General features: G+C 40.7%; 2 protein-coding genes across 3 annotated transcripts; one reads left to right on the top strand and one right to left on the bottom strand.

The window, feature by feature from the left end:
• Positions 1–4,490: 4,490 nt before the first annotated feature.
• On the top strand, positions 4,491–10,415 carry lysmd2 (LysM, putative peptidoglycan-binding, domain containing 2). Its single transcript, XM_069657657.1, has 3 exons — positions 4,491–4,918; positions 6,404–6,750; positions 9,677–10,415. Exons 1-3 carry the CDS (start codon positions 4,673–4,675, stop codon positions 9,726–9,728), a joined length of 645 nt encoding a protein of 214 aa, XP_069513758.1. The 5' UTR covers positions 4,491–4,672; the 3' UTR covers positions 9,729–10,415.
• Positions 10,416–10,475: 60 nt separating this feature from the next.
• On the bottom strand, positions 10,476–25,086 carry scg3 (secretogranin III). Of its 2 annotated transcripts, none has more exons than XM_069657638.1 (12): positions 24,664–25,086; positions 23,755–23,807; positions 23,541–23,583; positions 23,156–23,383; positions 21,708–21,850; positions 21,211–21,369; positions 19,855–20,083; positions 19,428–19,544; positions 15,685–15,768; positions 14,571–14,681; positions 13,458–13,547; positions 10,476–11,371 (listed from the first exon to the last, which is right to left on the bottom strand). In XM_069657638.1, the coding sequence occupies exons 1-12, from the start codon at positions 24,761–24,763 to the stop codon at positions 11,253–11,255; spliced, it is 1,476 nt and encodes a 491-aa protein (XP_069513739.1). In that variant the 5' UTR covers positions 24,764–25,086; the 3' UTR covers positions 10,476–11,252. The 2 variants fall into 2 exon arrangements, with proteins under 2 accessions (XP_069513739.1, XP_069513749.1); XM_069657648.1 differs by having other exon boundaries at positions 23,168–23,383.
• Positions 25,087–26,239: the final 1,153 nt, after the last annotated feature.

Here is a 26,239-nt window from a genome sequence, read left to right as displayed (position 1 = left end):
TGGAGATATCGCCACTTCATTCGAATTTGGGTTCAGGGAGTTCAGATTTATGTTGAGCCATGAATAGCCCTAATAAAATGATACTGCATCCTGTTCTAAATGTCAGCTTGAGCAGGAATAACAGACATCTTTGTTACAGTGTAGTCAAAGCAGTACAGCAGTATTCATTTCCCTTCCTGTGTTAAAAATAGAAATTGAATGATGTCAAAAACATTCTGCCAAGTGAAACCACAGAGAAAATCATCATTAGGATCACTGAACGATGATTTTGAAATCGGCTCTGTTGGCTGGATTGTTATTCATAAAAGTTTACAATTTTAAACCCTGCCTGGACGTCTAAACGAAAAAAGCTCCATCTAGCAGAATTTTGCCATATACCTGAAGTGCTATACCATGGTTATTTGAACTGTGGGGGTTCATTAGTCTTTCATAGCAGCTCTGGTTGGTCAATATTTTTCAATAAACAACTCCATAACAGAATCTGTTTAAAACCAAATCAAACCAAACCAACCAGCTTTCTCCAACGAAAAAACTCAGATTATTCATATATATCTACGTGAACAAATCAAAATGTACATATACTATATACCATATACCATATACCATATATATACCATACCATATATATACCATATTTGAATACGTTTTCTAGAGCATTAAATCATCAAAGACAGATAAAAGTTTCAGGATTGTTTGATTATTGAATGGTGCCATCTGGTGGCTGAAAATGTTAAGTACCTAGCGTAACTGTAATACCACAAAATGTCCAGTAGGGGTCAGAAAAGGACAGATTGATACAATAATATTGTAGACATTATCGAACAAGATCCTATAAGTGTCTCATGTGATCATGTTTTCTATATTGTGCCAATAATATGTAATCATGTATAATTAGCATATTACTTATTTCTGTATAAATAATTCACATATTTTACATAGGCTGTTTCTGTTTATAGCATTCACATATTTTTACTCTATTTATAGGATAAGATATAATATAAGATAGACTTTATTGATCCCCCATTGGAGGAAATTCACTTGTTACAACAGCTCAAAGTAAAGGACAGGGTCAAACAAGTGATGGATAAAAAAAGGCAATAATAATATTATTAATCATAAATATATACACTATGTACACCTTTCACTTATTGTGGGTGTTTAAGTTTTTGTACAAAAACATTGCACCAAGTCAAAAACACACACAGTGTGTGTCATGGTGACACGGTTGATGATAAGTAAAGTGACATGCAGTATTGCAGAATAAATAATAATTACACACGGGAAGTAATTGTACAGACATAATTGCACAGTATGGATGAGGTAATAAAATGCAGAAGTATATGTACCAAAGTATGATATTATACTATGATAATATGTTACAGTAGATATGCATAAATAGAAAAACAGTGCAAAGTAGCTGCCATGTAGTGACTGGTGGATGAGTTACAGAGTATTGTGATCAGACAGTGATGCTGATGTTATAAAGTCAATTTTCTATATTTCTTCATACTTCTGTTCTGTCAGGGCAACTCAAACAGTTTCGGTTCAACATGACCTTCAGTCCTCACAACACCATAAAACCTTCCTACAGGCTAAATCGGATGTCTGCCTTAAAGATGATTGCATTGAGCGATACTGCATTGATTGCAACATCTTCTCATCGAAACCTGTGGGTGCAATTGGATCAGGAGGCGGCTCGAGATTGTTGTCACGGTAACGTTGTGATGACTCACGATGTTCTTACTTCCCCTCCCTCCTTTTGTTTCTTTTATTTCCCTTAAAAGAAAGAGACTAATGGAAGTAATCTGATTCCCGCTGTAGGTCAGTCTGCAAATACAATCTTTGTCTTGTTTGGTTTTGAGTAGATCCCAGGAGCTCGCTGTAGATATAGATAGTAAAAAGCAGTGATTTGGCCTCTCCTCCCTCTTAAATAAGCAGATGCACATTGTATAAGTCAAGACCAAAGCTGTGGAGCAAATACAAACATGAATAATGAACTGATTTGCAGTTCAATCTAAAAAGTGTCATCTCACATGGAGAACATCATGCATACTTAATGAACAGAGCTCCCTCCTCCTGCTCTCTCTTTGTACTCATAACTTTAATGACCTGATTTCCATTAGAAAATGCCAGACAGAGAGATTAGTGCGGCTTCATTTATAACCAAGAGAGACTAACTGTGTTAATTAATCATTCAGAGATCACGAATCCACTTGTTGCTCTCACAATTTGTTCTTCAGTCAGTTAAATGCACAGAGGCACAACCTGTGCATCTCAAAGGAGCACCTGCAGCCTTTGTTTTCCTGTAAAATGTAAAATGACCTTTCACCAGCACTACATTAAAGTACTATTTTAATATTTGCTCTATCAATGCTTTCCACTGCCAGGACGGTGATTCACAAAGGAGATAATAACCTCAGGAAATTCAGTACCACTCTGATTTCTAAATAATCATGAATCAAAGCGGGCGCACAGACGACAGAGGCAGGAGGCTGTGAACGTTTCCACTAGACCCTGTCCAGTAATGAATACTAAAGACAGCACTGTCCCTGTTCACATATCGGCTTTCATTATTTGACTTATGCAATGATTAAATCGACCTGCTGCAGACAACTGGTGGATATCTGATAATAACACAACAGAAATATAGATAAGATAAAAAGGGATTTTATTGCATGTCATGCAAGGAAAAGGGCATTCATGTTTGCTATAACCAGTTTAATCATCGTCTCATATCAGTGTCATACAGTGAAATCAATGTGCTGCAGATCTGGTATCCACATTGTAACTATTGGTGTAACCAAACAAATAAAATCCAAACAGCCAATTATAGAGGCCAGAATGTTAACAAGAGTGTACTTTAAGGATATTCCATATATGGGGCAAAAGATGGTTTTAAGCAGGGAATAAGAACTCTAAATGACAGACTATAATTGGAACCTTAACATTAAATCACACATCTTGTAAGGAATTAAATCAAAGACCATATTCAATGAGATGTACAGAGACAGTAAGATTAAAGAACGTTTTTTAAAGTCTTTTTAATGCTTCAACTACATTTAATTGTTCCCTTTCATTCTAAAAATAAAGGTGAACGTTTTGTTTGTGTGACTGATGCAGGGAATATGGAAAAATTATAAACAAGCATGTCCTCGTTTGACTTTATGACACTGATAACCCAGTCTGGGAAAATCCCAAATATATATAGGCTTATCTTCATTGCAAAAGAAAAAAATTTTTTAACCACATGGTTTGTCATGGGACTGTTGAACAGGTTCCTCTCACAGCACTCTACTGGCACCAGATGTCACATGCAGTGGTTAGCGTTCACAGAGACCTGCTGAATGTTTCAACCCAACGTGAAAGGTTCCTTCCAGGCCTTCTTTATTATGTGTTACACAATAAAAGTGAGGAAGCTAATTAGGCTACAAGCTCCATCTTAGATCTGAGGATCTTTTGTTGTAGCACTTTTATAAGGTCAATGCCATTATCCGCATTAGCTATTTGGGATAAACATCATAACTCTGTGTTTAAACTCCTGTGCCATGCTTTGAATAAGTTGGGGGTAAATAATTGTTTTCTCTTCACTTTATTAAATCGCTATTTTTGTACAATACACCATATAAGGACAATGTAACCTAAAAAACAAAGCCCAAAACTGGATTCAATCTCAGGGCCCCTCAACAAGATGAAGGTTTGAGGTGCAGGTGTTGCATTAAAGTACCCCTTTTAGTGTTTATTGTAATTGAGTGGTGCTGCAGTATTTAACTTGATTGCAATTAATAAAAGTACCCAAAATGGTAATGGTGGATATGGTGACTATAACAAAACTTGCATAGTTGCTTGCCCTACACCTAAACCGCTTTTGTCATATTGTGACAGTAAGATGATGTTGATAGATTTAAAAAAAAATTGCAAGGACAAAAAGACAATAATAAAAGACAATAATAATATTAATAATATATATATACACTATGTACACCTACCACTTATTGTGGATGGTTACGTTTTTGTACAAACAAATGAACAAAGTAAAAAACACACAGTGTGTATCATGCTGATATGGTTGTGGATAATAGGAAATTAATAGATTATAATTTTAGTAGTTTCCATGTTAAGCAAATATGATGGTGTTTGTATGCCCTTTTAATGTAAGCAAGTGACTTGCAACCATTCACTTGGCAATGTTAGCTAACTTTTAATTTAGTAAGCAGGAATTAGCTTTGTTATTTTGTTTTATGAGAAAAGCACGACGATTAGCGAGGTCTTCTAGGCTTATTCAGTCAACAAAATATTACATTTTTTATTTAATTCCACCCTATCAGTACTTATTGGCCATTTAGTAATTAAAAACTTTCAAATTAACATTTATCATATTAATCATTGATGTTATTTATTACTTTGAATAGCACCGGAAGCTGTATTATTGTTGTTCCTCTTATACGTTGACGTTCTGTACGTATTTACGTCAACGTGACGGATCTATGACAAAGCGAGCCGTGAGGTAGTGGTCCCCGAAACATGTCTCTTCTCCCCTGGGTTGGCATGCTGAATTTGACCGGGGATGGGAATCTCCCTGCCGCTTAAATCGGCGTTTCGCTATATTTCAGTGTCTCATCCGGAGCGTTAAAACAAACGGAGGCAGCCGGGCTCTTTATTTATTCAAGAGAAGATGGCGGAGTTTTCGCCTGTCCTGCCGATGCGGGATGGAGGAGGACGGTTGGGCCAACCCATCTTTCCTCGCTCCAGGTCCGGTTCCGAGTCGGAGAGCGAACTGTCCCAGAGCCTGGCCCGGACAAAGATCCGGTCGTACGGAAGCACAGCGAGCGTCACGGCCTCTCTGGGGGAGAAATTCATAGAGCATCGGGTTGCAGACAGTGATACCCTGCAAGGGATTGCTCTCAAATACGGTGTTACGGTAAGGTTGCTACACAACACTGCAATGTTAGTTCGTGCTGTGATGTTCACCTTGACAAGAAGATCTTACAGAATGTGAATATTTGATGTGTCCTCACTGACAGTTAGGAGGAGCCAACCATCTATCGTGTGCATCACGTTAACCCCTGAATTCATTCATCTCTTAGGTTCTTTAAAGTCAATTTATCTAGTAAGATAAACTTGAGCCATAAAAAGTCCTATAAAAACGGTGGAGTACCCAGTGTTATAAGTTTAGTTAACAGCCAGAGAGCTCTTTAGAAAAGTAGTTTCAGCATCTTATAGGCTTAGTGAAGTTTTTGTTGACACAATACATTAAGACTTTTTCTGTATTTGCCTTCATTGTGAATTGGAAAAGTTATTTCACTTCTTGTTTTTACTTTCATGTTCACATGTGCAGAAACCAGTGAGGTGATCTGTGGCAAGAGTTCTGAGAAACCAAAGTAGTGCCAACTGCAGGTGCCCTGGGGGCCTAAGTTCCCCAGACCTTCATTTACACAGATGGCCCAAGGTTCACTGTGTGTTAATTGTTAGACATAAATTAGATTAAAAGCACTTTTACTTGCACAGTTGGCTACTTAAACCAATCCAGCATTATTACCTAATCAATAAAGGTCCAGCAGCACAAAATCTGCCCAAGGGAACCACTTACAGGTTAATCCAGGCAATCCTCCAGATGCTTTCTTGACATAGATCAATAGAGATGATACTTCTAATTCTATTTTATTCTATTTTTCTCACTAAATGTTGCATACCAGACAGCCATTAGTGTTTCCCTGCTGATTTCATGGAGATTCCAGCCTGAATACGACAACTAAATGCTATCTAACAACAAACAACTTTGTTTCTTAATTGTGATATTTTTTAAAATGCAAAACATTAATTAGCTGTTTGATAAGAAGCTCAATCTCCATTAACAGATGGAATAACAAAGCGTTCCCCATTCATTAAGTTAAACATCTTCAAAAATTGTCTCAAAGTAAGAATGTATGTACTACAACTAACTAGCACGTAAGGTTCACTTACAAGGAAGATTTAAAGACTCTCATGTTAATGTTTATGTATTTCAGTTAAGAAGGGACGATGCAAATCAATTAACATGACCACCTGTGTCCACCATGAAGACATGTGTAAATATCAAGCCATACTGCCTAATTGTCATCTGCATTACCTTGCAGGTTGATGGCATATAAATAAAACACTAAACCAAAACATACTAAGCACTTAAAGCAACAAAAGCAGACAAATATTAACATGACATAAGCAGTACACCTAAGTTTGGCAGCATATTTGCTGTCCAAGAACTACTGTTAACATCAGTGACATTATTTATGTAATGTTTAATAAGATGGTTTTATCCCAAGTCTGAGCGTAAGAGTAAAGCTTCAAAAACAGGAAGGAAGTGTGTCGGTCAAATACACTAAACTATTTTAACACTGTTTTTTTCTCTGTCACTCTGATACACCAGATGGAGCAGGTCAAGAGAGCCAATAAACTGTTCAGCAATGACTGCATTTTTCTGAAGAACAGCCTCAACATCCCCGTGGTGTCGGAGAAACGCTACATATTTAACGGACTGTCTCTGGAGTCTCCTGATGGGGACGCTGAAGCAGCATGCCAGGAGGCAGATTCGCCCTGTGTTGTGACTCAGGATATTGAAGGACCCTCGCCACCCCCTTCCCCGCCCCCCGAGGACTCCAAACTCCCCCAGCCCCAGCCAGAGGAGCTGTCAGCCAAAGACTTCTTACACAGATTGGACTTGCAAATTAAACAGTCAAAGCAGGCAGCGCGCAGGCTGAAAGAAGAGGAAGTAAGGTGAGGCGTTTAATGACCCCAAACCAAGGTGCTAGCTCTTTGTGCATGTGCAAGTGTTTGGTGTGCACTATTTCAGACCATTACAAGTCATGTGGTGGTGTTTAGTCTGAGTGAGTGCTGACTGTTGGCTCATGTAAAGGATGGAACTGTCAGCAGCACATGGTACCACTAACTCTGGGTTTAGTTTTGGCCACTTTGAGATCAAGAATACTGAGTTGTTTTTTTCTGCCTGTAGGTAGTATCCTATAGCATAACCAATTAGTCCCAAAAAATCAACAGGTCTGAGATAAATTATTGTGTGACAATAACAAACAAAAACAATGTGAGGCTAGCCGAGAGTGTAGTTTTAGTCAACACTATCATAATGTATCAAAATCAGTGTTTTCCCACTTGTATCATGTATATATTTGAATCGCACCAGTATCTGAGGGGTACTCGGTATCCACCATAACTCAAGTCTAGGTATTGGAATTGGGAAGGTAAAACACGGCTACATCTGAAAAAACTTAGATGTTTAGTCAGCATGTTGTTAGCACTCACAGCCCCTTTCCCCAAAAGTAGAAAATCCCTGCTCATCGACTTACAGTGCGGCTGAAGATCAACTTAGCCTTAAATTGCTTGTATGAAAATTGGTCCCTGGCGCTCCTCCCTGAGCTCAGCTGGTGATTGTCAGAGATCCCAATCCGCAGGAAGAGATGCGAAATGCAGTGAAGTGAAAATATTCTCACAGACAGGGGAATCGTAGATAGCAATCAGGGTTTTGGCCTACTAGTCAGATGCCGTGTTATGCAACAGTCAGGTATTTAGCAGGAGATTTGGCTTGCTGAATCAGGCCCGAGTGTGCCGCCCTGATGCATGTTGAAACAGAGAGCGCTCCTCATGTCTGCTCTGCAGCGAGGGAGTAATGTACGCCTGGAATAACCCCATTCAGAGAGAAGCACTATTGTTGGTAGTATCAGTTTAGTGAGGACTGAGTCACACTGCAGCAGTTCCCTCCACAGACACAGACCATCCGCTGTTTTTCTACTTCAGGCTCTCACAGAGTGTTATGCTCAGACTATTGTGTTTTCAGAATGGACGCAGGCACTCCTGTAGCAGCTGTTATGGTAATTTACTTCCTGTTTGCTTCGGGATAAAATAACCTGTTTGGCAGCTGCACAATTGATATCAACTGTCCCTCTTTTAATCTGATTGTTTCAACCACTGCAATCACTGCTGGGCTGAAACCATGTTAGAGAAAATCTTAACACATTTATCTACTAATCAGCTGGAAACAAATCATATTCCTAAATTAAATCACAGAAAAGTTTTCTTCTTCTTCTGTACAACACTTCCTAACCCTATTCTACTAACTATAATTCTCTGTTTTGTTCTACCGAGGCACGATCCTTAAGTTAACATGCACGTTTTTAATTTTCTCTCTAAATGTTTACCCAGCAGCAGAGGCAAATCTAAGCTCTGTGTTAAAGCTCCGTCTCTGACTCCAGCCGCATCAAAGTCTGGCCCGTGGAGCCGCGGCGTGTTGTAGGCAAACACAGGCTCATGTCGTTGTTTCCAGTTAGTCCCAGAGCAAACAGAATCCGCACGCCTGCTGGAAATGAATCAAACCACAAATCTCCTCAGCTTGACTGTAGGGAATTGTTGACGTACATGTCCTTTAGATGATCCTGTATGTTTAAACATCTCATAGATCGACATCAGTAACCTCAAAATCACTTTATGGATTAAGAGAACGAAGCTTAAAATGGGCCAGATTATTCCACAAACTCAGTCAATGCTGCAACTTTTCTGTCACACTTGTTGTAAAGGATTAAAAACTTTATTGGTAAAATATGAAGATAAAAAAAGACACCTACTAAATGTTTGAAAATTAAATATTTAAGAGTTAACAAGTTTATAGTAAAGAGGACCAAGCTTGAATTAAAATGTTGACTTGTCAAATATGTGAATATGCAGCATCTCATCAGATGTTTTGGTTAAATAGAGGACAGATTCCAGAAAATTCTTGTAAGATCAAAACTAGTCTAGAGTTATCCAACTTCATTATGTCAGGCAGGTCAGTCTAAATCCAGAGGCTCTCGAAGCAACCAGGAGGTCAGGTCCTGACCATGTGGACATTTGTCTGAATAGATTTGTATCATTTAGTTCCTTATGTAAATCAATGCTGAAATTCAGCTGGACCAAGGCCTCGCTCCCAACAACATTTCATGTGAATGGAGATGTCCTTTTGAGGGACGAGATAAACTAATAGTACAATGTACGATTTGCTCAGAAGCGGTTAATAACAAAAGAAAGTTTGATTAGATGAGTTTACTCTCCCTGACAGAAAAAAACTACACTCTCTTTCTGTTCCTCTTTCCTCTTAAAGTACTCAGTGATTGATTCTGTGTTCTTAGGACTTTAAAGGTTGAACCTGTTTTCTCTCTGGATGTTTTTAGAGTCTATCTATCTACCTGTTTTTGGCTTCACCTTTTCCTGCACAACGATCGTGTATAACCGTCCTTTCCATCCTCAACTGTGATCTGTCCATATTTCCATCCCTCACTTTACTCCGTGGCAGCAAGACTGTTCTCTGAACCCTGTGAATAGTTGGGAAGTTTACAGTCAAAGAAAAGAAAGATAAAATACTGTACGTCTTCTTAGAGTAGCTTTTCTGAAAGTTAACAGCACGTCTTGACCTTTATGATGAAGTTTAAGACATTGGTGGGCTGTACTGAGACGCCCGTCTCTGGCCGGATGAGCTTTCAGCTGTGACTGAGAACAATACGACTGCTTGGTTAAACTCATCCATTATTCACACCGACTGTAGACTAGATCAATGACAAGAAAGGAGTTTAAGAAAGCGTGTGTCCATGTATATAGAAATGTGTCTCCACTGTGCAAAAAGCTCCCACATTAAAGGTGTTCTATCTTTTTTTATTCACAGGAGCAGTGAGGAGGACTACACGGCCCCCACGACGTCGTACCAGGAAATCTAAAGGACCTGTCTGTTTACCTTAAGCCCCGTCTCAGACACGCAACCACACACACACAAACACTACCACAACCTGCTTTTTATTTTGTCTTTACCTGTTTGCTTTTACCCCCGTTGAACAAGTGTCATGTTTGCCTTTTATTTATTGATATGCAACGATGACGATGTACATGATTGTTATTGTTTTGTGCAGTTTTACTGGGTACCAGCGCTGGGAGAGCGTCTGGCATAAATAGCATCCAAGCACACGCGCCCGTCCACTCCTCATATGCTACTGAAGCTGCTGTACAGAACCCACCTGCTGCACATGTTTACACACACGCACAGGCCCAAAGCGCTAAGCAACTCCAGGAGGATTAGCTTGTTAGACTTGCTAACCGCTTCTGATGTTCTAAATCCCCTCCTAGAATAGTATCATCGGAAAGTGTATTCAGGCCTTCCTCGTCAGTGTTTACCCAGAGCGAGCTCACCCCAAGCTGAAGCGGTGGATGGACTCGAGCCTTTGAACACGTCCCATTTGCCTCATCGAAGCTTCTTTTCTTTGGGAACAGAAGGGAGTGCTCTATTTTTTTGAGGTGTGAATGCATTATTTATGTGTGCAGAGAACTGTCTGTAACAGCTGTTTCATTGTGCTTTAAAGTTCTATTGGTTTTATTTGGGAATATGAGAATAAATGTGTATTTAAACCAGACAGGAAGTGTTTTCATGAGCGTGTCGATTGTGTTTTCACGATCACATTTAAGAACGCAGATAAAGAAAAGGCAATGTTTTAATTGCTTTTTAACTTTAGGAAAAAATCACAAATATTTACATTTAAAAATACTTATCTTCTGGCTCTACAGAGATGGAAATGTTGAACTCACAGAGACATGCAGAGAGAACTGATGGTACAGACACTGCCCCCTAGTGGGCCCCAGAAGAATTACAGCAGAACTGAATACATAGGTTCAGAGGGCACTGACATGATACACAACAAATATAGTTTTTGGTAAAATAAAAAGCAAAAAAACCCATAAAGATCTCACATATACAGCGGAAAAAGAAATATAATAGGCTAAGACAGGTTACACAGAATGAGTACAATTGATACGTGTAGTTTGTAGCAAAAGAACGTCTTGGAAACGGTAGTTGATGACAGGGCTACAGCATCATACTCTCATAACATTCATTTCCCACAGGAGTCAGGTTGGAGTACATGGTAGCGTTTAGATGTGAGTTGGTTACGTAAAATACTTTGATTTCTCTCTTTAATAGTTATATTATAGTTATTATTACACTGCGATGACGTGCAAATATCAGTTAGGTAGCTGTAAAGAAGAAATCTACTGTTTTGTTGATTAAATCCCTTGTTTTGATTTGTTTTGGGAGTATGGGAGGGTAAACCAGTTCCCCTAAGCAGGTAGATTTGAATACACAGTATATACTTTACCATGCCATGGGAAATAACCATTAAGTAATCAGGGTTTGGTTGGAGTTCTTAAAATCAGATTCAGTCCTGAATGTGTTTTAGGTCAGGGAGGATGACGCACTACAGGCTGCTGTAGATCCTCTTGATGGTGTCGCCCTCGTCTTTAGCCATGATTCCCTTCTCGATGTACGAGTCAACCTGCTGGTCCATGAAGTCCTTCAGCTTGGAGAGGTCATAATCTGGAAATAGATGCACAAAAAGGGAGGGAAATCATGAAGCTAGGAGGATAGATCAGACATTAAACTCCTGAGGCAGCGGCCTCCTAAGGCGACACACCCAAACAAGCCGTAATCTGGTCCCGTAGTTCGTTATCAAAGCGGATTAAGGTCAGAGTTAGCATGTCTGGGGTTAAGAAGCATGGAATAAGAAGGCCGAAGATCACAGAGTGAAGGAAATTGAAATATTTCCTTGTATTCAATTCAGTAGGAGTCTTTTCTTTTTTTGAGCACTTTTTGTATCCACCTTGCTCAGACAGGTCATTGTCATTGAAGAGAGCGCCATAAGGCCGCAGCAGGATGTGCCTATATTTAGATGTGAACCCAACCTAACTCTGAATTATCCATCATGGTAACAAATGAGTTCCAGAGAGCAGCAGAGCAAACATCTGTTGCGCCATTCAGAGAGGAAACTGGAGGACAGAGGACAGCCAAGAAGAAGACAATAACTTCTGTGCCGTGTCGTTTCGAGCATAAACAAGTTATCACATCGCTTTAAGACATAGTTTCTGACAGACATGGCATGTGTGAGGGATTTACAGAGTGTGATTAGACACAGCACCAGTTTCCTCAGTCTTGGCTGTGAGGAGCCAACAGGCAGAACCAGGATGTCGCCTCGAAGCCCATCTGCTCCTCTGGCTAATCTGTGTAATGTGTAGGCGTAAACACACACACACTTGCGCACACACAGAGATTGTACTAATGGGTGCTGCTGGTAGAGTAAACACAATAAATGGCGCGTCTCCCACTCTGTTTCTATGACACTGCTTTTTTTTGGTTTAAAAGGCTTTTGTTCTCCTCCAGCTGTACTATCTCCGGAGAGACGGCAAATGTAATGAGAAAAAGGACGAGCGTGAATTTATAGAGTAATTCAATGTGGTACAAAGTGTGCCAGGAAAGTAGATCCTGATGGGGTGTCATTTTGAGACGGAAAATTGGGTGATTTTTGGAGCACACATTATGACCCTCATTGTGCGTTTTAAATCAGAGTCTGCTGCTCTGTCACCATTATCTGTCTCTCTCCACTGCCCCGATCTCTGACTGGCAGGCAGGGGGAGGCCCCTGTTGCCCCAGACAACCACTCCACACACACTAGAATGCTAATGGAGTGTCCTATATAGAGCCAGGTCGGAGATGAGCACCGAACAAAACTTCCCTGCTGCTCCAGACTCTGTGGCGTTATAAGCTTAGCGTCAGCCTCATTTCTTTTTGCTGCCTTGCCTCTGTGTTTTAACTCAAGAATCTAGGTCAAACTTTTTTATCTGTAACTGTTTTTCTGACTCCCTCGTGGCCTAATGTCCTATTTATCGACTCGTATTAGGTCAGGCCACTGAACATGACCAGTAAATATAACTCTCACGGAGCGGGTACTTTTGTTTATTTCTGTCCTGGATGTCCTGCGGAGACGATCGCCAGTGGACGGATGGCCTGAATAGCGAGAACTCATTAACATTTCATTCTCAACTGCTTAATTAAACACCACTGGGCATTGATTTTACACTGTGGAGAGCCCAACAGCAGGCTTCTCCTGTTGTGTGTCAAACTAGCACAGTTTGCGCAGCTCTGCAGTTTCTGCGTCACACGCTGAGACTTTATGAACGCTGACAGTGACAGTACGTGCAAGGAAGCAAATATAAATACATTAACGATTAAAAAACCATGGTAATTATGCTTCATGACACACAGCATAAACGTTAAGGAACAGGTAGGACGTAATAAATGAATAGACCTTTGTCTCTTAACAAAAAAGGCATGTCATTAGTAATTAGGACGGACTCATGATGAATTCTCCATATTCATGAGATCTGGAGTGAAGCATCTTTCCCGGTATCCCACACTCATTTAAAATGCTAATCAGGGACTGACAAAAGAGCTTTCAAACTGTCTGTTCTTCAGTGCGTCTCCTCAGAACTGTCCGTGACCCGGGACACTTCAGCAAGGAGACGAGGGCTCGTAAACGAGGATGTTTTTCTTGTTCTGGCTCTAAAAAACTCGGCAAAGATTAAAGGAAAGAGAACTGTTCAGACTGACTGGTTGAAGTGTGTCTCACCATCTTTGCCCTCTTCTTTGCTGTGTTTCTTCAGCCACTCGATGTTCTTCCTGATGGCTTCCAGATACGTCTCTGATTTGCCTGGCTGATCTAAAAGAGAGGAGGAAATGAGGGGAGAAGACATGAAAATCAGCGTCTTGGATGTGAGAGAATAATTGAATGTCCCTTCATTTCTTATGTACGTTAGCACTCTGAAAAGCCTACTTTCCATCACAAGAGTAAGACAGGGCTAATTTACACTTATCAATTACTTACACCACTCAACTATCTTAAAGCAAGACTTGTACTATTTTTTAACTGTCAGTAGAAATGTGAAATAAGCCAGGATTGTACTTATACAAGCAGCAAAAAACCCGACTTAATATGGAGAAATGGAAGCCAAAGTATGTGCAGTAAGTTACTTCTTAACCACAGATTAAATACGGATTATAATGCATGCCCTTATTTTTTCTATATTTATTATACCAAGAAACTCAGAGAGTTCAGTTGACATTACTCAGGATTTACTTCATTTCCGGTTGAAACGAATGCCCTGGTGGTAATCCTGCTCTACGTTTCATTTTGTCTCTTTTTTTATGAGTGTGTGTGTGTGTGTGTGAGTGGATTAGACTGACGAGCGTGCACAGTGCGGTGTACAGGGACAAAGAGTAATGGCAGCTGTGACGTGCCTTCCTATCAGTGTTATTGGACTGGCCTAGTTCAGAGACAAACAGGGACTTAACTATGATTGGCTTTAACTGAACAGCGGTGCTTATTTCATGTCAGGCCTGCAGAGGCAAAGCAAAAATGGAGCTTTAACTGAGGTTGAGAGAAGAGGATGTTTGCATCATTGAACTTATGTGGTAGGAATTTGCTATATTTGAGAATGATGTATTTATTTGAGACTTTGGATACAAAACAAAACAATTAATCCATAATTTAAAAAAAGAAACAAAACAGGAAGAAAACAAAGTAAAACAAAAAAGGAGTCATGCACTTTACAAGGCACTGTGATTCTTAAGGGACAATATGGTAAAATAATGTAAAATGATTCTAGCAAATAATAAAACTATTAAAACACTAAACAAAAAGCTAATCGTGTTTCCACAGGTCATCATTGCGTTGTTGACTGACTGGTCTCAGTTGGCGGCTGCTCCTCCTTGGTCGAGTCTTTCAGGTTCTCGTACTCCTTCTGCATCTTGGCGGCTTCGGCCTTTGTGTTGTCGTCCTCATCCAAGAGTTTTCCTGCAGCAAAGAAACAGAGTACATAAAGCATTTAGAATTTGGGTGCTGGTAGCGCTCAGTTGGTAGAGCGTACAGAGGCAGTCTCAGAGGCTTCATGTCTTCCCCCACTCTCTACTCCCCACAACATCTCTCTTCAGCTGTCCTTTCTTATAAAGGCAAAAGACCAAGAAATTTGTCTTAAAACAAAAGAAAAAGTATTAAGAATTGTTTCTGGTAGAATTATTTAAAGCAATTGTTTAACATAATAGAAAATATTCTTATTCCATATCTGGGAACTTTAATCTGTCCAAAAGCTGATGTGTAAAAATGACAATCTGCTGTTTTACAGAGAGTTGTGTTCCAAATATTCCCTTTGCTAGGAGCTGTGACTTCCTGAAGACTCAACTGTTGCTTGTCAACTGCCGAGAAATAGTCTGGCACATAAGCCCACTGAAAATATTGAATCTTACATTGAAGTGTTATTGAAGATTAAAGAAATGAGATGTGTGTCTTTTGGTTTGAGCTGTGGGGTTCTGGCAAGCAGTTTAGTAATTGTCTGACAGAGCCACGCTAGCTGTTTCCCCCAGTTTTCAGTCACTATGCTAAGCTAAGCTAACTGGCTGCATGTGGTAGCCTTGTACAATAATACTCTTAAGTCTGTCCATTAAGTATATCTCATCTGACTCTCTATCAGAAAGCAAATAAGCATGTTTCCAAAAGTGTCAAAGTACTCCTTTAAAAGGTAAATATAACCCCCAACGTCTGTTCAGATTTTGTCTCTCAACTTTTTATTTCAAACACTTGCAGATGTGGCATTGGTCCCAGTTTTTGGTGCACATTCATGTGCATGATCAACTAAATTATAAACCATATAAAAAAATACCTATACTTGCAAAGTGAATCCAAGTCATCTCCCTAGAGTCTAGTATATTAAATTGCATAAATATAATTCTAACCTTGGTGAATAAATTAATTGGACTTTGATGTTTGATATGTTTGAAGGATAAGTCTTGAGGTTGTTTACCGTTAGGTCCAATGAAGTCAGCAGGCCCGAGAGACTTGCCCAGCTTGTTCTTGGTCTGCATGGCGATCATAGCATCCAGGTTCTCTGCAGGTCGAAAAAGATCGCACATTTACTTTACATTTAATCAGCAATGAGTCATCAGCTCAGCCAACAGACGATGAATGAAACCTCTTAACCTTTTGAAAGTCCCACGCTGTTCCTGTGTGACTCAGAGGCTGATTATCATTTAAAAAGGGTTTTTCTCTCATCACTGAAAAGCAGGTTCAAGGGGTTTGACTGTAGTGATAAACAATCTTTTCCATGTTTATACTCAGTATAATTTTATGTAGAAGCCTGGATATTGAGAAAGAATTAAACAGCCTTTGTTGGGATAATTTATCTGAAGTTCAATAAACATGTATCCTTGTCAGGGTTGTTACCACACACATAACAGCGGGTTTTTGCTTTCACAACAAGATTAGAGAATTGAAAGACCCTAAATCCAGACAATGACACAAACAGATCATATGGCTCATGAGACCGATGTTAAGTGACAACTGATCCTCTCCGGATTAACAAGGGGTTAACATTATGTTCAAAAACAGGGAGAGCAGATGTTCTGCAGATACAAACACCCCAGAGATCAGATGAAATTTCATCCTCCATATCAAGTTCTGGTTACATATTTAAGTCCCCATTTAGCATTTAAAAACACTGAACATTTAAGACATTGTTTAAACTAACATTATGTACTTTTTTTTTAAACGTAGCCTACATACATTGCAGGTAAATTAAAGCCCACTATTTTATATTATTAAAACTATGTTGTATTATATCATCATTCATTAGCCATTTATATACCTATAGGTGCCTCACAGGAGCGGTTACAGTTGTTGACAATTACATAACCTCTTTTATCTGCTTACAACTACACAATATTCACACAGCTGCCATTTTACACCATTTTAAAATATTATATAAACGTAGGATATCAGAAAAAAATGCTGTCATTAAGCCACCACTCGATTAATCAGCATCTATAAAGACAATGGATCATGAAACTCCAGAGATTAGATGTAATATTTCAAGCTAAAACAACACTTTCTAAATGCTAAGTCAGATTAGCAAACTTTAGCATAAAACCAATTTGATAACATAACTGTTTACTTACTTACTTACTTAGCTCACTTGTTACTGCAAGCTAACTACTAGCTAACTAACATTACTGTTAGCTAGGAGTTTTTATCTTTCTTTTTGTATCTTTTAACCACACACTGTATAAATAAGCTTTTAACACAATTAAATGGTAATATTAGCTAGGACGTGGTTGAATGCTAACGTTAGCTGTTGTCTAACGGCAGATAACAAATGTTCAAACATGTGGTTTTAACTTGAACTACGACCAGATGTCCCTCCAGGTTTGCTCTATTTATTGTCTTTCAGCTGCTGATTAATCAAGAAGCAGTGAAATGTTAGTTATTTCTCTGATTCCCTAAACTTATATGATTAGCTAACCTGGAACACAGCGGTACAGTATAACAGCATTTTAACTTCACAATCTGAGTGTGAAGTCAGAGGAAAATGGCCACATGAATATTGTTAATTAAGTGTTATAAACCATTTATTGAATATTTATACAGGCTATTTTTTGTTATACATGATGAAAGGGGGGAGCTAAGTTCCTAGCTGAATCTCTCCATTTATTTTGGAATTTTTTGAGCAAAGGAACTGTTTCTGTCTCATATATTTAGGGAGTTTTGCAGAGCGACAGAATACAATATAGCCTATCTAGATAATAAGACACGAGAACAACAAATAGATTAAAGAAATAGCTAAACTAATTTCAGTACCAGTATTATAATTTCCTCTCTCCTCTATTTTCATTTCTTATTATCCAAGCATCTCCCCCTTTCACTTCCTGTGTGTTCAAGCTGCCTCCTCCCACCTGTGGCACTGTGGAGGCCCATTATTTCATCTTCTCCATCTGCCCACACAAACACACACACACACACACACACACACACCACTTTCTTCCACCCCCACTCTCTTCTTCATCATCTCTATCTCTCTATCCAGGGGCCTGTATCACCCTTGGGCAGACTGCTGTTGATTGGCAGCTGTGTGTGCAGTTGTGTACCTGCGGTGACTCATCTGCTTATCTCTTTACAACCTATACATGAAGCCAGGGTGGTTGCCTTGGAAACTCACATGTCGTGTAATGGTTTACGCCTGATTTGTTCTGGTGTGTAACGTCAGCAGTGGCCTTTGCTCTGCTGTTAGAGGACAACAATGGCCGGCTGCTGCGAGGGGTCATATGAAGGGGTATCGATTATTCCTACATAGTTACAGTATCTGACTTTGGCTCTTTAATGCTACCCCGGAGCCTTCTGATGATTTGATTTGTATCTGCCTTATTGTTGCCTGTACCTCGGCACAATTATAGTGAGGGTTCTCCCTTAATGTGATTTCCGAGGATTTAAATAAATGGATGATGATTTGAAGACATCGCCGCAGGCTCTGGCAACTTGTGATGGGCAGTTATTTCAACATTAAATGACTTAATGAGACGTTGATGGTTAATGACGATAACCGTATACTGCCAAATGAGAACACACCTGCGGGCCAGATTTGAAAGCTAAACTAAGTGTCAGAAAGAGCCATACGTTTTTTCAGTCTTGGACTCAATGTCATTCAAACAGAGAGAGAGAGACAGAGATGATGTTGTGTTTCCAGAGGCTCACACACACACACACACGCACACAGATGACAGCTGTCGCTTACAGGTGGCTGACCTTTCCACTGACTGCTGATGTGATGGCCGGCCATAACAAAAGCCCAGCCTGGTTGAGAAGGGTGTCCCTGACACTAATCGGTCTGTGCAGGCTTCACACTCTATTGCACAGGCTCATGGGAGACATTAGTTTGGATGAACACACATTGAACACAAGAAGTGCGCACGTATAACATCACAAAGAGACAGGGAGATGCATGTAAGCCACACACATATTGGGCTTTTTGACATGGTTAAAATCAGTATTACACTACTATTCAAAGCAATCAATGCTTTTCACTATAATGCATTGCATCAGCGATGGCATGACATGATTATAAACAATAAATTGATAAAATACAGAACCTTTCATACACCTTAAGACCATAAGATGTGGTTGAATATTTGGAAAATTATTATTATTCCTACATTGTTACTATGTTAGTTCAGTCAGATAACTCATATTGTGACAGTATGAAATGTTTATTGCAGCAGCAGAACATAGCTTGTGTTCGGCGTCTGGGCTCCGACCTCATAACTCCTCGCAGATTTATTTTACGTGCAGAAATTTGAGGAGTGATGAGATAATATCTTAAAGCCCCCCTAGCCGGAGCCTGCAGGTGGATGCTGGGGCTGAAAGTATGCTGCCCTGCAGTTCTGGTGCAGGGCAGCGAGGGCAGAGACCTGGAAATCCTGCAGCTTAAATAGAGCGTCAAATTGGGAGGAAGTGACTGTCAGGTGATGGCGGAGAATGACGCATTTCAAGTGTGAAAGTTGCCGGCCTGAACTAGCTCGCGGGCTTTGCTCCATTTAGGACGATAGTATTTTAATTCCCTCTCTCTCTAATGGTGAAGAACTGTAAGCTATAATTTCCTTGTGGGGTAAATAAAGTACTTCAGATTCTGTGTTATATATATTCTGTCAAACTAATATCACATGTTCATTGTGTACCACTACTATATATAAAAAGTGCTGATATTGTGTCATGTCTTACCCAGGTAGGACACCCCCTCCTCGGGAGTGATGGTGCCGTACTTCACCATCATCTTCACAAAGTCAATCAGCGTCTTCATGATGGTGATCAGCGTCTCTCTCTCCTGAGTGTCTTGTTCTGCAGCAGCAAACCGACAGAGGATCATTTCAAAACCAGCATCGAGCAGTGACTGTTAGTTAGTGCTAATTGGTTACCATGGTGTTAATGTTACCACATGGTGTTCGGCTGCAGGGGGCGTGATGATGGGATTATAAATAATTAGTCGTGTGTGTGAGTGTGTGTGTTCATCTGCACTTCCTAGGAGCATGTGTGGTGGAAACGTAGGAACTCTCAAGTGCTCTTCTTGATCTGAAGAACAGCTATCTTTGGATGAAGGATGCTGTCAAGTGATGATCTTAAATGTCACTTCAGGGTTGAGTATGTTTACCTGAGTCGAGGCTCCTGAGCAGACGGTAGAAGTTGGGGAAGTACTGCAGGTCCTGGAGCCCGTCTTCAGATCTCACCTCGTTGCCCTCCTCTGTATCTTTGTCCCAGGTGTTGTCCGGTGTGTCGCCCTCCTCCTCCTCTGCGTCTCTGTCCACCTCGTCCTCAATCTCATCGTCTTCTTCCTCGTCCTCCTCGTTGTCGTAGCGGCGTCTGGGTGGCTCCCATGTGTCCTGGAAAGATTTTGTTTGAATTCTAGTCATCCTTACTGAGTGACATTGGCAAAAAACAAATAAAATTGTAATTTTTAGTTTCGTAATGACGTTTCAGTGACGCGACTGACCATACCTGTTAGACCTCTGCTAGTTGTGCGATTCGATTGGTGGGTTTGTATCATTGCAAGTCTTATTTAGTCATCAGCAATCGTCTAACAACAATATAGCCTCTGGGAGTGGAGGCGAACTTTCATGGGCTTGCGATGTAGCTAGCCGTAGCGATATGACTTCCGGCTAAGACTTCCTTTTGCCTGCGCTGCATTGTTTACAGTCCGACTATCAACTTGAGAAGCGAAAAATTGAGTTGGAGTTGAGAGACACCATATAAGAGTCAATTATTAGTTTATAGAGATTAATAAAAAGCTAAATTGACGTCAGATGATCGCTGACAGGAGCCAGGATTGCATGACGGCGGATTGCGTTCCACCCCTTTTGCTCTCCACACAGACTGTCTTTCTGCATTCAGCAAATGCCCACTGAAAGCGCTAGTGGACAATACTATTCGGACAACTAACAGAAACCAGAACGCTTCCAATACCAAAAGTAGCGTCACATGCCTACAGCTTACAGATTCACATGCAGGAAGAACATGGAGGACGTTGACAGCTACAATCACATACTGCTAATTCCAGCAATGAGGATGCTAACGTGGTGGAGACAGTTTGATATCAAACATCCAGAATATTGAGGAGGACAGTGAAGACGAACGAGCTACATTAATACTGTAAGTTAGTGTGGTTAGCTTATTGGAAGCTTCTTCTGTCATGTGCAGTGTGTGTCGTGCCAACGTTAGCTACAGCTAGCAGGCGGCTGCTGCTAGCTAGCAGGAAGAGTGTATAGCTGTTGTCATAGCGACATGAGATTGGCCTGCTTTACCACAAAGTATTCCACTCTTGCAGGCTTTCTGTGTTGACTATGATTTTGATTGTTTTTGGTTGTTGTTTGTTTAAATAGTATTGTCAGAACTAAGAGCTAAAATAAAACCTGGTTTTAATTGTTAGGCTAAAAACTGGGATTCTTATAAGCATGCAAACACACTCATTGTTATAATATATCACTAAAATCAAATCTCTGACTGTTTTTACCGTGTTAGCGTCTGAACCCTGGTCGTCCTGCTCCCCTCTGGTTTCTTGGTCGTTGCTCTCAACGTCCTCAATCTCGTTGTTCTTGGCGTTTTTAGTGATGAGATCCTGGAGAGCCTCGGCCACCTGGTACTCCAGAGTCTCTGCCTGACTGTCTGTGATCTGCAGAGAGACAGAGAAGGAAGAGACAGACTGAGAACAATTCTGAGTAGTAACAAATGTTCTGTAAGATGTGCCAGAACTGAACAGCACGGATAGACTGCAAAATCTGCAAGACGCATATTGATCACTGTCACAGAATGATCCATCACAGGGAGCCATTTGGCCATCATAAGAGTGTGATTTGAGTGTCAAAAAAGTAATTCACAACTGAAATCTTCGAACAAAGCTTAATTCACACGTCTCCTTCTCTCGGGGGGAGGGGGAGGCTCCTATTGAGAAAATGTCACGCTACACGCCGTGCAAATCGAACAGCATGCGAGTACAATCTGACAACCTACCAGCCCCAGTTTGAGCAGTTTGGAGACGATCCTGTCGAACACTCCTCTGTCGTCCTCCTCGTAGATCTTGTTTGCAATCTTCTGGACGATGTCTTCTGCTGTCAGCGGAGTGCCGTCGACCTGACGGAAGCTTTCTGGGTCATCTGAGAGGAGATGAAAAATCCCTAGTTATCATTTGTAACTTGCAAATCATGTGCTTTAGCTGTGTGTAAGTGTTTCTGATTCTTTTCTTTGATAGTTTTTCTGATCATGGTGACAATATTCTTGAATGTTTTTAAAAATCAAACAGAAAAATGGTCGGATATTTCATTTCTACACATTTGTTCCATTAAATGCTAAATTCTCAACCAGGCAATAAAGTCTGTCTCTCATTAGATGGGAAAAGGCTCCATAGTAATAAACCATTCATCCTCTCCTCACACCTCATTTAACACATCTTTATCTGCATTACTATCCGAGGAAAGAGCAATAGTTACAGCTTTCCTCTTACATAACAGGCCCTGCTGCCTCTCGATGTCCACGCACAATAAAAATAAGCAGAGCCAGAATACTCCTGCCTGTATAGCCTCGTTGAATCATCGCTGATGTACTTTGAAAACCTTCAAACACCGGGGCCTATTTTTGTCTCACTCTGGCAGAAAAAAAGAAGAAATCAAACACTGCAGACCGCGCCTGCCAATTTTAGATGAAGCGTAACCTGACGAGCTGCTTGTCATTGCCAGGCCGAGCACACGAATCGATGAAGTGAAGCACTCAGCGCTTTGTGTCTGAGTCACCTCACCTCTGAGACTGTGCTTTATGCTGATGACTGGACGGGATATCAGATTACATGCATATACAAGGAAATATATGCTGATCTGATGAAATCTATATGGAATGAAAATCAATGCAAAAATCAGGAAATGGTTGGATTTGAGTGGACGTACATGGATTAAAATTTAACTGCACAAAAAGATGGACACAGGAAATTATTAACACCTTTCATTTGAACATCAACCCCTAAGTGTGCCAGGATAATTTGCAGCTGATGTAACACCATCATTTGCCAGTACTTTCAATAAACTTCATCTATCTATCAAAGGCGTTTATCTAAAAAGTCTCCTGTGCAAAGATAAAAAGAAGACGTAGGAACAGTAGCCGTGCAGAGAGGGAGAGGATAATCTTTCTCTCTTTGCATGCACGTGTCCCGTCTTTGACTCTTTCTATCTGGCTCTGCTTATCCCCATCAAAGACACGTGTTCCTCTCTGCCTACTCTTTCTTAAAATGTCTGCCCGGTGGCCTGCCAGCAGCCGACAGAATCACGCGGCATGAGGCCTGCCCTTGTCTGAGAGGGCAAAGGCCGCACAAGCAGAAGGACTCGCACCAAACACGGCGGTTACAGCAGCTTAGTTCACAAACAACGCCTGTGCAGGGCCTGTTAGAACAATGTGGTGATAGGTGTGCGTACCCTGGTACTTGCCGTAGTCCATCCCGTTTTTGGTGGAGTCGTAGTCCTCGACCAGACGTCGGCTCTTGGTGGAGTCGGATTCATCTGGAACGTACTGGACCTCCTTTTTGATTGGCGTCTCAGTGGACTCCTTTGATTTCTGCCCATCGGCCAGAGACTTCAGCACGGTTAGGTCATCAAGGTCCTGCTGTGTGTCGGCGTCTTTGGAGGCAGAAGGACGCTTGCTCTCTGAAAGGCAGCAGAGAAATACATCAGACTTGAGAGAGATGGTGGTTCAAAAAGTTGTTCCTTCTCAGTGCGGATGGAGCCTTTTTTTACTGGAAGAGCTGCACTCAGCAAGCGGAAATAAAGTCATTAATTGATTGTCAGTGTGGTTTCCTCTTACCAGCCGACTGTACTGCTGCCTTCACGCTGTCCGCCTCGGCAATCTGCGGGGGGAAAGCAACATTAAACAAATAATTTCCAGTCAGGATACAAGCTCTGAATAATAATGTTTGCTGGGATAATAAAAAGGTTGTTTGACAAGTAACCATAACGCCCATCTGGCCGGATATTGGATCATGAAATTAGCTATGGGATGTGGAAAAAGAGGGATCTACCTGCTCTTGTAGTGGTCTTTCTTCTGTCAGCTGTCTGTTGTACACAGTTTTATCTGCAACAGAAAAAGGATTTCATTAGTGGCTCATAGAATACTTTATTATAAATAAACAGACCCAGATTTAGTGGAAAAAAAGGGACATAGGATATAAATAAACAGACTTTTTAAAAAATCTATGACAAGTGTCACATTTCTTTTAACTTTTCTCTACTGAATTCTTCATTCGTCATTTAAATTCATTTTCAGCTCTCAGACTTATGTGACCGTCCCTGCCCTCCAGCTAACCACAGCAGAGGCAGAGCTTAATCGGATTATCAAACAAAAGATTAAACTGCGTCGAAAATAGACCACAGGCGGCCATGGCATGAGACAAGGCGTCGTTGAAAATCCAGCCGGTCACTTCGGAGCAGGAGCCCAACTTTGAGGGCTCTGCTTTTTGCTCTGCTTTGTTAGTCAACAGAACTGTGCAACTGTTGAACGCTGCATTTAAATCACAGCATCTTAAACTGACTATAAAACAGCATTAAACACATAAAAAGATTAACAGGCATGGATATTCATTCAAATAATATCGGTCAAACTACCCATGCGTGTGGTGCACAAGGTGAACAACGTGTACTGGCCAAATTTAGTTTAAATCCCTGCAGATATTCTTGATATTTTTATTTGTATTACATTTTAAATACTGAGTTTATGTCCTCGTATTATTTTATGTTGTAGCATTTAAGGCACCATGTGGGCTGTAGAGTTTGTGACCCAACTGCACTTTGTGGCGTTTTTTAAAATCTCCTTCGTCACCAAACAAACAGTTTTCTTTTAACATTTTTACAGTGTTCTTGCAAAAATGTTTTACATCACACAAGACCATTACATTACATTTGTACGGTTACAGAGGAGATGGTCAACTCACCATCCGTCGAGGCTGTAGTCGGTGTGGGGAAGGCAGATATCTGGCTCACTACATTCAGAAGCTGGAAAAGGACGAAGAGGCCAACGTATTTTGACGCCATCCTGAAATACGGCGTATCGTTTGTGTCCAGGAGGAAGATAGCCCTTATCCTTGCTGTCTTTGCTTCTCTGTGGTCTGGCTTCCACCTCCAGAAGAAGAAAAGTGCTGAATGTGTGGACAGCTCCGCTCCGCTGGTGCTGAATCTGCCCGCGGAAGCTGCGCCCTGGTTACCCGCTGTGTGAGATGCACCGGGCGGGGAGGGGCTGGACAAATCTCCGCCGTGCGCTGGAGCTGTTAACGAGCCCGGGGTGCTGAAACCAGGTCAACTCGCTATTATTATAACCAGATAAGCAAAGAGGCTCGTCAAGCCTCGTGTGAGTGAGCTACAGCATCACCTGCAAAGGCAGTAATAGAGTCCACTACAACAAGACCTGCCCCCTCTGGCTTTACAGAGCAGGAGGAGGAGGAGGAGAGGGAGGAGGAAGAGGAGGAGAACACTGCAAGAAGTGTCAATCTTATCACGATAGCCCTCAAATGTTATTTTCACATTGGTAAACAATGTGAATTATAAAGAACCGTGTGACTTCACATATTTAATTTTTTTTCTTTTTTGTTTAGAATTAATAAAGTTTTTTTTAAGTGGGCCTAATAAAAAAATGTCTCGATATTGTCTCGAAAACTTCCAAACAGTACTCAAAATAATTTTCTGCAGATAAAAACATGTGAAAAAAGTGATTAACGGAAGTAAGCAACGTTTAGGGTATATTATTTACTTAACATCACCCTGGTTTATGGCTAACTGTGCAGGAGAGTGAACTAAACGCTAACTTGATTATTTCTCTCAGCGTTTGAGGAGGGAAATTCCGCCCATCTCGTGCGTCACAAGCAACCTGCGTCACGGTCGTAGATCTTCCACTGGCCGGTCAATAGCAACCGTTATTAAAACGCCAAACAATTAGACACATGGACAAAGGGGAAGATATATTAGGACCAGTTTTATGACCCCTTTGCTTTCATAAGGCCAGTGTGTTGCTAATTAGATGAAGGCTTACGTCTCTTATGGATGAATCGTGTCTTATTAGGTTCAGTGTCCACTGGCCCATTTAGATCTTAAAGTGAGACACCTGAGAGAATGAAATGGTTTAATATCAAAGTTAGTTTATTAGACTTGCAGAAGGAGAAAGTGTAGAAGACTAACTTCAGTAATTGTACCTTTAATAATAGCAATAAATCTCTTAAGAAATCTTGAAATATCTCCTGTTGAAGAAAAGGCTCTTGATTTGAAAATTGTAAACATGCTTCATATCTCACAAGAAAAATATGTGGGGAGTCAGAGTCAAAACAAGCAAGTCATGTGACATATCACTGTTGTGACGTTCGCGAACGATTCAATTCTTTTGAACGGCTCCTTGGTGCGAACGACGGGAACCGAGTCATAGGTGAGAGCCGTTCTTTCTATAGTTTATAGCCCAAATTTCACTGCCCGCCCTAGATCCACTTTTCTTTATGCTGAATTACCACAGGCAACTTTTTCAAC

The sequence above is a fragment of the Semicossyphus pulcher genome, unplaced genomic scaffold (genome assembly GCF_022749685.1).
Source record: "Semicossyphus pulcher isolate SPU_LCO1_2020_fin unplaced genomic scaffold, fSemPul1.0.p SCAF_1, whole genome shotgun sequence".
In the NCBI taxonomy this organism is placed as follows: Eukaryota; Metazoa; Chordata; class Actinopteri; order Labriformes; family Labridae; genus Semicossyphus; species Semicossyphus pulcher.
This window is presented reverse-complemented; position numbering and strand designations above follow the sequence as displayed.

Coding starts and splice junctions, on each gene's coding strand:
- lysmd2 (XM_069657657.1), top strand. CDS start 4,673: ATGGCGGAGTTTTCGCCTGTCCTGCCGATGCGGGATGGAGGAGGACGG. Junction 4,919..6,403: donor CTCTCAAATACGGTGTTACG/GTAAGGTTGCTA, acceptor CTGATACACCAG/ATGGAGCAGGTCAAGAGAGC. Junction 6,751..9,676: donor CTGAAAGAAGAGGAAGTAAG/GTGAGGCGTTTA, acceptor TTTTATTCACAG/GAGCAGTGAGGAGGACTACA.
- scg3 (XM_069657638.1), bottom strand. CDS start 24,763: ATGGCGTCAAAATACGTTGGCCTCTTCGTCCTTTTCCAGCTTCTGAAT. Junction 23,808..24,663: donor GACTACAGCCTCGACGGATG/GTGAGTTGACCA, acceptor TTTCTGTTGCAG/ATAAAACTGTGTACAACAGA. Junction 21,851..23,155: donor GGACTACGGCAAGTACCAGG/GTACGCACACCT, acceptor ATCTCCTCTCAG/ATGACCCAGAAAGCTTCCGT.